The sequence below is a fragment of the Oryza glaberrima genome, chromosome 5 (assembly GCF_000147395.1).
Source record: "Oryza glaberrima chromosome 5, OglaRS2, whole genome shotgun sequence".
In the NCBI taxonomy this organism is placed as follows: Eukaryota; Viridiplantae; Streptophyta; class Magnoliopsida; order Poales; family Poaceae; genus Oryza; species Oryza glaberrima.
Window position 1 is genome coordinate 3,129,411 of NC_068330.1, and position 13,157 is coordinate 3,142,567.

Here is a 13,157-nt window from a genome sequence, read left to right on the forward strand (position 1 = left end):
GCTCATGGGCTTCGGCTGGTACGTCTCGATCGGGGTCCCAGTCACACGACGGCATGACAGGTAAGACATCGACGTGTATGGTCCACCAGTGTAATTTGTGAAGGCAAGATACTCCATCCGTTTGAAAATGTTTGACACCGTTAACTTTTTAATACGTATTTGACCATTCGTCTTATTCAAAAAATTTAAGTAATTATTTATTCTTTTCATGTCATTTGATTCATTGTTAAATATACTTTCATGTACACATATTTTCACAAATTTTTTTAATAAGAAGAACGGTCAAACATATGTTAAAAAGTCAACGGTGTCAAACATTTTAAAACGGAGAGAGTATAAGATTTTTCTTTTTTTTTTATGAACCTCCTGGCACGCCCTTTTCAACAGCAGGAGTACACCCATGTGGATCAAACGGTGCGTTTACCCAACTCCACAAATAAAATCGTTTTCATATTCTCTCTGTTTCAATAAATTAAAGAAAATAGTGAGATGAAGGATTTGTTGTTGGTTTCCGTTATTTTATGTTATTTTAGTGTGTGTTAGAAAATGTATTGTTGAGTGTAAGAGTGCGGTGTTGCCCTATGTAATGCTACGTGCAGTGCGTGCGTCAACCATGTAATCGAAGATATATATTCACTTTTAATACTTGAAAATTTTAAACCACAGCTAGTTAACCTATATTCGCTGTCAAATTTATTTTTTTTTCGATGTGTAGAAGTTGGATTTTACTTGTATGTTTGTAGAGCGATATATCATATTTTAATATATTTTTCTTATTTTTTTAGTAACTATTTATGTGATATGCAAATACCAAGAGAACGTTTCCTTGAGAGTTTAGAATAGTTTTCAGAAAAAAAATTAGGAAAATAAAACCCCTCGAGTTTAGAATCCAAACAAATTGGGGAAGTAGAAGAAAACAAGTTCAATTCTCTCTCTTGTGACCTGACTAGTGACCAGTGCGCACGGTGGTGGTTAGGAATTAGGAAGCACGCTTGGGAGGGAGTAGGGCTACTCCTCACACGTATCTTTCCTCTGATCTATCTGAATTGAGTGCTGAAAGAGATATTTTTCGATGCAACATTCGAATATTTTTCTTCGTATCGTTTCGTTCCGGCAATGCTACTATGAAACCTGGTCACAACTAAGAATATGAGTTTGTCACAGTTTAACGGTTTACCACTGACATTATATCTTTCTACGATATTGATGGCTTTATCAAGTTTTTTTTGAAAAATAAAAACAAAATACCCTTGAGGCATACCCCTCCGTCCAATAAAAGCCAACCTAGTAAGTATTTGGTTGTTTTTAATAGGATGGTGGGAGTACAATCTTTACAATTGATTTATCTCATTAGGAGTTAAAAAAAACATGCAAATTTTTATGTGGCCTCTTTACTCAACATATGAGTTCGTATATAAGTTTCAAGTGTTTTTTTTGTATCTTTACTTTTTGGAAAAAAATATTTTTGCATGGTACATCAGAGATAATAGGAAAAAAAATATCTTGTGTAGCATATGAAAGATAATTTACAGTGAAAACAACAACACAACTAGTATTTTATATAACATACAACATGTAATTTATATTTAAAGAAAAAGGAGAAATGCAAAAAAAAAATTGAAACTTATAGGCAAACTTCCATATGTGTAAGGGGGCCAAATAAAAATTTTTGTATTTTTTTAAACTTCTAATTAGGTAAATAAATTGTTCATCTTGTATGTCCATAAAGTATTTTATGTATTTTTGAAAAAATAAACGCAACCCAGTGACATATCTCTACTATTATAAAAAATTGAAGATGTTTTTGTCGGTACTTCGGTACGTCATTCGTGTATGAGTCGGTTTTTTTAGTTCTTTCGTTTTTTTAGAAATACAAATTTGTATTTGAGTCAAGTTTTAAATTCGTTCGCTTTTGGAAATAAATGATGAGTCATATAAGAAATCACTTTAAAAAAACTTGCATGCTAACTTGGAGATGATCGGCTCCTAATTGCAGCTCGTGATTTTCTAGAAAAATATACATCCAAGCGAAATTCTCACAGTGAAACTATTATAAAAATTAAAGATGTTTTTACCGGTACTTCGGTACGTCATCCATGCATGAGTCGGTTTTTAAGTTCGTTCGCTTTTGAAAATACAAATCTGTATTTGAGTCGGGTTTTAAGTTCGTTTGCTTTTGGAAATACATGAGCAGTCATATAATAAATCTCTTTAAATAAACTTAGATGATAACTTGAGATGATCGGACTTCAAATTACAGCTCATGATTTTCTAGAAAAAATATATATCTAAGCGAATTCTCATAGTGAATTTTACCTTAACTAAACCGTATAACAATAATAAAATTAAAATAACCTTCACCCGTTGCAACGCACGGACATTTTTTCTAGTTATAAAACAATTAATAAAGTTGTTGATATATTGTAGAAACAAACGACATCAATGGTAAATTATTGAATTAGACAAACTCAGTGGTCTATTATAGGAAAAAGTACGTATTACCCCCTGAACTATCATGGTCGACCGAATTACCCCCTGAACCCGAAAACCAGACATTGTTCACCCTGAACTTTCAATACCGGATGAATTACCCTCCTCGACCCAATCCAGAGTGGTTTTATGCTACGTGGCGTACGCGCGGCAGTCCAATCAGCATTTTTTTAAAGAAAAATGGTGGGGTCCACCTGTCATGCCTCCACTTCACCTCTTCCTAATTTCTCTCTCCGTTCTATCTCACTCATGCGCGCGGGCGCAAGTGCGCACGGTGGCGCAGAGCGGCGGGTGGGGGTGGGGGGCGGCGCAAGTGCGCACGGCGGCATGGAGCCGCGGACGACGGCGGCGCGTGGGGGCGCACGGCGGATGGCGGCGAGCGGGGGCAGGCGGCGAGTGGGGGCGGCACAAGTGCGCACGGCGGCGCGTGGGCAAGGGCGGCAGACGGCGGCGCGCGGGGGATGTCGGGGTCCCGCATCGTCCCCAGATCCACGCAGCCTCCGCACCCGTCCGCCGCCGGTCTTGCGCAAACAAGCTCGCCGGCCCAGCCTTCTCCCTCGTGCGCTGTCACCGCCAACGGTGCCCCCTCGTGCAAGCGCGGCGCCACTAGGCCTAGAACGCAGGAAGAAAGCGATGGCCGATGGGGGAGCATGGGGCCGGAGCCGAACCGTCGTCACCTCGCCGCTGCCGACCACACATGCTTGCTCCCGCGTCGTCGCTGCTGCCGACCACACATGCTTGCACCCGCGTCGTCGCCACCGCCGACCTCCACGGCATCGTCGGTCGCGTCGACGCCGCCGTGTGCCTCCCCATGCGCGCATGGCACCGTCGCCCCAAACTGGTCCGCCCCCGGCCGTCGCCGTCCTCGGTCCCCCTTTGTTGCCCGGCCGTCGTGCGGGGGATGAGGAGAGGCGCTCCTCACCGAGGCCCACGCTGCGCTCCGCCGCTGCGACGCGACCCGCCTTGCCTCCACATTGCGTGACCTCTCCTCTTTCGCCGCAGCGACGTCCGACTCCCGCGAGGCCGCACTAGCGCCGCCGCCTCCGCGTCACCCTCATCGTCCGCCGGCGCCGCTACCGCCGCAGCTCCGTGTCCCCCGCCTGCTGCCCATGAGAGAGAGAGCAAGAGAGAGAGAAGAGAGAGGAAGAGTATGACATGTAGGTCCCACATTTTTTAAATAAATAGAATGCTGACTGGACTGCCATACGTACGCCACGTAAACCAAAACCACCGCGGATTGGGTTGAGGGGGAGAATTCGTCCGGTTTGCATAGTGTGGGTGAAGAATGTCTGGTTTTGTGGTTCAGGGGGTAATTCGGTCGACCGTGATAGTTCAGGGGGTAATTTGTACTTTTTCCTATATTATATATTCACTCCATGCGAGAAGGATAAGAGCAACTCCAACAGACTCTCTATTTGGCTCTCAAAGTTAAAATTTAGCTAACACGGAGAAAAAAAGAGCTCCAACAGCCTCTCCATCCGGATGACCAAGCTATCCGGATGGCCAAATTGCTCCTCCGGCTGACCAAATGTAGCCAGTCTCCTCCACTGGCCAAAGGTGGGTCCCACCACCACTCCCTTCCCCATCCATCCTCTCTCTCTGCCGGCGACCAACACAGGGCACGCCGGCCACGAGTGCCCTGCCAATGTCGTTGTCTGGGCCACCGTCCGCCGTGGCAGTCATCGTCATCGCCGTCGCGCCACAGTCACGCACGAGCCATCACCGCCGCGGGGAGCCATCGTCATCTGCATCGCAGCTGCCACGCGGGGAGCCACCGCCGCAGCCGCCTCACGCCTCGCGCGCACGGGGAGCCACTGCCGTGCCGTCTCGCGCGTGCGGGGCGTCGTCGCTGCCGCTGCGTCGCGCCTCGCGCGTGCGGGGCACCGTCGCCTCCGTTGGATCGATGGGCCGATGCGGCCATGCGGGAGAAAGGAAAGGGGAAGAGAAAGAAAAAGAGAAAGAGAAAGAGGAGGAAGAAGAAGGGAACGAAGATGGGAGGATGACATGTGGGTCCCTTTGTGATTTTGGAGATGTAAATAGAAAGACCATTAGAGTGCACACCTAGTTTGACTACCCAAATCAGTTGGAGGATTGGCTAAATCGGTATTTAGAGAGTCTAATTTAAAGATGCTCTTAGCTTACCAGCTTGAAGTTGCACTCACTGCCTCACTGGCGAGTTAACAATCCCTAAGAGCTTGTATCCTCCGGCGAGGAGATCGACGATATGGCGAGCACCGGCGGCAATGTTGACGTCCTCGTCGTCGAACCGGCAGCGGCTGACATCGAGCACCACGTGTCAGCGCCGCGGCTCACTCCGGCGGGCAGCGGCGGCCAGCTGATGGCTGAGCTGATCACATATTAATCTATCAGCTGGCTGATCACATATTAATCTATCTTGTTGATTTTTTTTCATAACTATTTACTTCCTCCGTTTCACAGTATAAGTCATTCTAGCATTTTCCATATTTATATTGATGTTAATGAATCTAGATAGATATATATGTCTAAATTTATTAATATCAATGTGAATATGAAAAATGCTAGAATGACTTACATTGTAAAACGGAGGAAGTAGATAACATGTAAACATCAAGATGATATCCGCTCGAGATCGAGTTTAGAATCCACTCCACGATTACATGTAAACAACGTGTAAGATGTAATGTACTTGAAAAACATGTAACCTTTTAAAGTATTCATAAATTCCTTTCCAAAAAGAACCAGCCGCCATTTTTTTTTTAAAAAAAAGATAATGTGAAACAATAATTGTTTGGTCTAATATCATTTGTTGGAGTTGCTGCATTATTTCCTTTCTTTCCTTTTCTTTACCTCAACACGCCGAGAACGTGGTCATGATCAGTCACAGGCTCACAGCTAAGACTATATATACATGCAGCCACACCGGCCGGAGTGAACTATCCTCAAGAAGCTTTGCAACCTCCGGCGAGTAGACGAGAGACGATGGCGAGCGCCGGCGGTGAGGTCGTCGTCGTCGACCCGGCCGCGGCCGCGGTGGCGCCGCGGCTCACTCCGGCGGGCAGCGGCGGGCGGCTGATGGCGGAGCTGCTCGGCGTGTTCAACGGGCTGACGGAGCGGATGGGGGACGACGTCGCCACCTCGTCGTCGTGGACCCTCCTCTTCCGCGCGCTCAAGCTGGCGCTGCCCGCGCTCCGCGACGCCGCCGGCGGCCGCTCCCTCTCCCGCGCGCTCATCGTCGCGGCGTCCCTCGCCGACCTCCAGATGGACGCGGAGGTCATCTCGGCGGGGATAGTGAGGCAGGCGATGGACGCCGGCGCGGTGGCCATGGCCGACGCCGAGGCGCAGCTCGGGCCGGGCGCCGCCGCGCTGCTACGCGAGAGCCTCGACGTGAAGAACGCGCCGTCGTCGCAGGTCGACGTCGCCGACGAGGAGGCGGCGAGCGCGGTGCGCAACCGGATCCTCTCCGGCTACGATGTCCGCGCCGTCATCCTCGAGCTCGCCATCAGGCTCGACGCCATGAAGCACCTCGACGGCGTCCCCAAGCACCAGCAGCGCACCACCTCGCTGGAGGTGCTCAAGGTGTTCGCGCCGCTGGCGCACGCCGTCGGCGCCGGCGCGCTCTCCAAGGAGCTCGAGGACCTCTCCTTCTGGCGCCTCTACCCGCAGGCCTACGCCCAGGTGGACCAATGGCTGAGCGGCCAAGAAGACGACTGCAAGCGCGTCCTCGCCACCTGCAAGGACGACCTCCTCCAGGCGCTCGCCGCCGACGACGAGCTCCGCCACGCCGTCGCCGGCTTCGACGTCAAGGCCCGGTACAAGAGCCGGTTCAGCGCCATGAAGAAGCTGGTGAAGGACGGGCGGCGGCCGGAGGACGTGCACGACATCCTCGGCATGCGCGTCATCCTGGACCACCGCGCCGGCTGCGGCGACGGCGACGGCCACCGCGCGTGCGTCAGGACGCACGAGGTGATCAAGGGGATGTGGAAGGACGTGCCGGCGAGGACCAAGGACTACATCGCGCGGCCCAAGGGCGACGGCTACCGGAGCTTGCACATCGCCGTCGACATGAGCGAGCCGGGGCCGGAGGGGAAGAAGAGGCCGCTGATGGAGGTGCAGATACGCACCAAGGAGATGAACGACGCCGCCGTCTTTGGCCACGCCCTCTACAAGGGCTGCCTCGCGGATCCTGAAGAGGTGAATTTTCCTTTTCAGTTACTCCCTCCATTTCAAATAACTTGCCGTTATAATTTTTTTAAGTCAGAAATTTTCATATTTGATCATTATTTTATTAAAAATATTGTGTAGTTTAAAAATATGTGAATTATATATTATGAAAGTGTATTCTGATAGTGAATCAAAAGCATATATTTTACAATATTAAACTATATGAATTTCTATAAATGGATGGTAAATATACAAACACATTTAACAAACCCAAAATGATGAATAATTACATATAGAAAAAGCACACACGCATCATTTATACACCCATAAATGCTCTCTTTAATCTTTACCACATGGGTATTAAGAGGCACCGGCACATGTTCTATACATGAAATATTAGGAAAAAAAATCAGGGAACTATAATAGATGCAAAATTTTAAAATTTTCTTTAAGAAAAGTTAAAATTAAATAATTTTTGTTTAAATTCGAATAAAAAATAATTAATTTTGTTCTCGATCAAAATATATTCAAATAATTTATGTTCTGCAGGCGAAAAGGCTCAAGGACATCATGCTGGCGGCGGCAGAGGTTGCAGCGCAGCACCTCCGCGACGAGCCAGCCACCGGCGACCAGACCGGAGTCCCTGCCGCCGCCGCAGCCGCCGCCAGCGCCGGCAACATCGAGCGAGCATTCCGGCTGCTGGACAAGAACGGCGACGGGAGGATCAGCATGGAGGAGCTGACGGAGCTAATGGAGGACCTCGGCGCCGGCGGCAAGGACGCCGAGGAGCTCATGCGCCTCCTCGACGACAACAACGACGGCTCCCTGAGCTCCGACGAGTTCGCCCTCTTCCAGAAACGGGTACCAAATTATTCCAAATCTCGACTACCATGTCAAGCCCAAACTCCAAATTTGCTTCATTTAATTTGCTATTAGAATTCATACAAATTTTGACCGTTTTTAAAATTCGGGCGATTTACATGACATCAGGTTGAGCTGAAGGCGAAGTTGGAGGACAAGGATGATGAGTACAAGGAGATCCTCAAGCAGAAGCTGCAGAAGGTCGACGACACGGGGCTCATCCACGTCTACCGCAAGAACCTCAGCGACAAGCTCGTCTCCGGCTGAACAAACGAGCTGCAAAATCGATCTGGTGATATTTGGTTGTGGTTTCGGCGTCAATTTGAAGATCATTGATTGCATGCAAATCCCAATCTGGGTTGATGTTGATATTTTCGTCTTGTATGAATCAATTCATGTTAATGGAATCTGTAAGCCTGTAATAATTTATTTGGATGCTGAACGGTAAGGTACCAAAAATGCTTTTTAAAGTAAAATTGAAAGGCAATGGTGTTTGATTAACGTTTTCACGGAAGTTTCAATGGAAATTTGCACCTCTTCATTACTAAGATTTGGATGTAAACCGTAACAAGAACTTGTGAGAAGATTACGGCCGTTGGATCGAACTTGCACGGCCAAGATTAACCAGTACGGCCGCCTCGCAAGTCGCAACGGTCGACGGGTTCGAACACTACCGCCGCCGCCGCACCCGCCATTTGCTCGACGAAATGCCTCCTCCGACTCCGCATCTCCGCCGCGCTTGCCGCTTTTGATTGGAGGAGGAGGCGCTCCGGTGGTGGCATCGGATGGGCAGGGCGCTCTTCTGGAAGTTCTTTTTTTCACCGGCCGCGTGCAAGATACGGCCTTAGTTGATTTGGGTTGCGCGGCGCCGGCGCAGCCAGCCGCCGGCCGCCGTTCGACGCGCTTCTGCGTGAGAAGTTCAGGATGCGAGGGGGGGGGGGGGGGGGGGGGGACGGCGCTTTAGGAAATGGGGGAAAGGACAGTGGCGGCTTGGTTCAGTTCAGTGATTGCCTGCTACGACCTGCTCGTTGCAGAGCGATTGACCGAGCAGCCGCATGCACTCGAGGTGCTCGACGAAATGGTCACGCGGGGAGTTAGACCCTGTTTAGGATGGGACTAAAACTTTTAAGTACCTATCACATCGGATGTTTGGACACTAATTATAAATATTAAATGTAGACTATTAATAAAACCCATCCATAATCTTGGACTAATTCGCGAGACGAATCTATTGAGCCTAATTAATCCATGATTAGCCTATGTGATGCTACAGTAAACACTATCTAATTATAAATTAATTAGGCTTAAAAAATTTGTCTCACGAATTAGCTTTCATTTATATAATTAGTTTTGTAAGTAATCTATATTTAATACTCTAAATTAGTGTATAAATAAAAAGACTAAAGTTAAGTCCATGGATACAAACACCACCTTACACCCCCGGTTCGTGGTAAAGCAATGCTTAAACAAGGTTGATTGATGGCAAAGTGGTCCTGCCAAGACGGCTGCGCAATAGTATCATCGGTGCCAGTGCGCGCCAATGATGCGGGATGCGGTTTTGGTTGTCATGAGGAAAGAGTATGAATCAATTTTGGCAGAGGATATAATGGTCCTGAGATGATAAAGCATGGGCATGGCAGGTGGAATTGGATGGTGGACGAGAGGTGGGTACCATCACTGTTCAGATCGAGTCAGTGTTATGTTATCTTCAGTGTTCTCATCCATGTGTCACAGCACTGATCACATGGGGAAAAATAGCTGCTTTCCTAATGTACAGGAGGTCAACATCTCTCGTCAGTTGAATCCGATAAGACGGAACGTATCAAATTCTTGCTGACTATGCCGGCATTTGTTTACTGTTGAGACTAATGCATTCATCTGGATTCCTTAAGAAAAGAACATAATTTTGCATAGGTTCATCCAAAAAGTATTTTGAGTTGAAAAGATACGAGATGGTGTGTGAGTGTGGCAGTATTTCTTTATTCTCCATGCATGTTGGATATCATTGTTCTTTTTCATACCTCTTGCACACCGATCGCATGGTCTGTTTTATAATACAAATCGTTCATAACATAAGGTCGTGTAATCATGGCAATGTGGACAGCAGAACGACCAATTTTATTTTATAGTAAAATAATTGCTTAATAAGTGAAATTGCAGGCCATGGTCTTTAATGTTTTCACAAAAAATTCTCTGAAAATTATTTTACCTCTTCATGATTAAGATTTGGATGTGTTTAAGGTAAACCAGATAGGTGTTTTTTTAAGAGGAAACGTAGTTGTCAGAAGTGTTTTTTTTTTTTGGGGGGGGGGGGTGTTTATTTGGATTGAAGCTAATTTTTCGTAACAAAAAATGACAACTTCAACAATATCTACTAAATGTTTGCTTTGCTATCAATTTTTTTTCTACACTAGTTCAAATTTATAGTGTTAATCAGCAATTATTAGCTCTAAACCAAACAAGCCCGTGATGGCACGACTGATCGCGGACAACATTCGTGACCGTTGGATCGAGCTTGCACGGTCAAGGTTAACCAATCCTTAAGAGCAAGTTTGATAGTATAGCCCGCTACTGGCTCCAAATCATCTATGGTCAATATAATAACTAATTTATACAATAGTTGCTTGCTATACTATTAATATATGGTCACACCTGTCATACACAGATTACGTCTTGGAGTCTGTGCTGCTACGTATCTGTAGCCCGCTGCTCCTCTCTCTTCTTTTATCTATTTAATACTACCTCCAAATTTTAATGTTTGACATCGTTGACTTTTTGTCCAACGTTTGACCATTCGTCTTATTCAAAAAATTTATGTAATTATTATTTATTTTATTGTGATTTGATTCTTCATCAAATGTTCTTTAAGTATGACATAAATATTTTTATATTTGCACAAAATTTTTAAATAAAATGAATGGTCAAACGTTGGTCGAAAAATCAACAGCGCCATACATTAAAACATAGAGGGAGTATGTTTATAGCTGGCTTATAGACTGCTATGGTGCCTGCTCTAAGCCGGTCATGTATTTGTAACGAATACACCCCTGATTTTTTCGTATTCCACTCGTAACTCCCTGTCAGTCTCGCAACGGTCGACGAGTTCAAACACCACCGCGCGCCGGCGTCGCCCACCCCGCCATCTTCTCGACGAAGAGATGCCGCCTCCGCCTCCGCCTCCGCTTCTACTCCGGCGCGCACCCCGCCTTTTGATCGGGTGAGGCGCTCCGGTGGTCGCAGCGGGCGGGCATGGCGCTCTCTGGAAGCTCCTTTTTCTCGGTTTGGGCTGGGCGCCGCGGGCGGCTGCCCGTTCGACGCGCTTCTGCGGGAGAAGTTCTTGGTACGGGAGGTGGTGACTGACGGTGATCTAGGATATTGGGTAAAGAGGACAGCGGCGGCGTAGAGCAGGCGCAATTGCGTGCTATGACCTGCTCGTTGCCGAGCGGGCGCATGCGCGCGAGGTGTTCGACGAAATGGCAACATAGGGGTGTCACCCCCCGGTTCGTGGTGAGCGATGCCTGGAGATGGTTGGTTGACGGCAAGATGGCCCTAGCCATGACTCCATCGCGTTGTACCATGGCGTTTTCCATGCGCTCTGCGGAGATCTGACGATGCAGGATGTGGGTTTTGGTTGTCATGAGGAAGAGTACGAACCATTTTGGCAGAGGATAGATATGGTCCTGGCATCATGCAACGTGCAACTGGATTGTGGATGAGAGATGGGTCCCGTCACCATTCAGTATTATCTTACTGTTCTCATTCATGGCACTTGTCAGACTCACAGAAGTGATCACATGGGGGAAAAAATAGCTGCTTTCCTAATGTATAGGAGTGAGAACTTGCTAAATTTGGTAAAGCCAGGAATTTCCCTTCAATTATTTCGTCGAGGCTGAGAGACTCAAGGGTTCAAGGCTGTCATGCAGGCCGCGGAAGAGTTAGCAGTTTTGCGATGGGAGGAGCAGCTTTGAGGAGTTCACTGAGGTGATGGAAGATCTTGTTGCTGGGGCAAAGATTCAAAGGAGCTATGCTTCTTCTTGATGCAAACAGACATGGCTAGCTCCTTGAGCTCTGATGAATTCGAGTCATTCCATTTCCAGAGACAGGTAATTAGACATTACTCCCTCCATCCTAAAATATAATGCACAACCACTTTTCTCTCATGTCTTATGCATGTATACATTAACTAGCACCTCTTGGTCCAATAGAATTGATTTATTTTAAATCATATACCATTAAACCTTCTAATCACATTGCTTGCATGTATCAATGTGATCCAACCAAGAAAGTATTAAATGTTTTATTGGTATTTGTGTTATGAGTGGTTAAGCCTTTGGGATGGAGGGAGCATTTATATTTGCAGCAATCACTCTGGAAATGCTCTTTGGTGTCCAAAACTAATGATACCTTAATAAGTTCCATCTTATCATATTTAATTGATGAGAGTCTGAGACAATTGATGTCGCAAGTCTATGGATGGCCATATGGCCCGAGGCCCGACAGCTCGGCCCAAGGCACGGCAATTTGGCTCGGCCCAAGTACGGCATAGCCCAACTGGGGTCGTGCTCGTGTCGGCTCGGCCTGGCCCGACAGCCGGGCCGTGCCTAGGATGCTCCCTCGGCACGGTGGGCCGGCACGACCAAAGAAAAATAGTTGAGGGATCCATAATAAACTTACTTCAGCCATTTGAGGTACAGCCCAAAGACAAGAGGTATACAAAATAGACTTATTCCATCCATATAAGACACAGCCCAAAGGATGAGGAAGGAAAATAGACTTACTTAATAGAGAAGCACGATGGGCTATCGTGCCTTCGGGTCGGCCTAGACCGTGGGTGCAGCCCATGGGCAAGCACAAACCAGCCCGGCGTGTTGGTTGGGCCGTGCTGGGCTGACTAGCCTCAGCCCAGGCCTGGTCGTGCCTAGACCATACTTGGCCCGGTGGCCCATTTGGCCATCTATACACAGGTCTTATTCAGGTATAATGCAAGGAGCGGGTGACATACTGCTTGTGAGCTGAAACTGGAACTTAACAGTGAGTTACTCAACTAAACCAAACCACCGTCACTATGTTTACTGCAATGATGACATCCAAATACTGCTGAAATATTCCCGCATGTGTTGAATGTTCAGAAATCAGAATGCATCCTCTGAATTCCTTAAAAACACAAATCTGCGTAGATACATCCAAAGAAAATATTTTAAATTGAAGTAGACCAGGTGTGTGAGTGTGACAGTATTTCTTTATTCCCCATGCTGCCATGCATGATGAATGGCACATATATTGTTCTGTTCTTAACTCTTGCACATTGATCGCATTATCTGTATTATAATATGTCAAATCGTTCATACTCCATAATATGGTCTGTAAGCATGGCAATTTGGACAGCAGAAAATTCCAATATTAGTCTGAAAATGTAGGGAAGGAGAGAAACAAATACAAAATTTTATATCTTTGTTCTATTGTATGTTAAAAGAATACTAAAAGAAGCCACTGTGTTTGCTTTCTCAACATAAAAATTACCATGTTAATCGGAATAAAAAAAGTTAATCAAGTTGGGCACTATTTTTCGTTAACACTGAAAGTGTGAAATTATATTTGCAGCGATCACCCTGGAAATGCTCTAGAGTGTCCCAAACTTGATATCATTGAAACGTTCCATCTTG

The 13,157-nt window shown here is 46.7% G+C and overlaps 1 protein-coding gene across 1 annotated transcript; it reads left to right on the forward strand.

The window, feature by feature from the left end:
- Positions 1–5,419: 5,419 nt before the first annotated feature.
- Positions 5,420–8,008, forward strand: LOC127773082 (GTP diphosphokinase CRSH2, chloroplastic). The gene is made up of 3 exons (XM_052299096.1): positions 5,420–6,663; positions 7,183–7,494; positions 7,624–8,008. Exons 1-3 carry the CDS (start codon positions 5,452–5,454, stop codon positions 7,759–7,761), a joined length of 1,662 nt encoding a protein of 553 aa, XP_052155056.1. The 5' UTR covers positions 5,420–5,451; the 3' UTR covers positions 7,762–8,008.
- Positions 8,009–13,157: the final 5,149 nt, after the last annotated feature.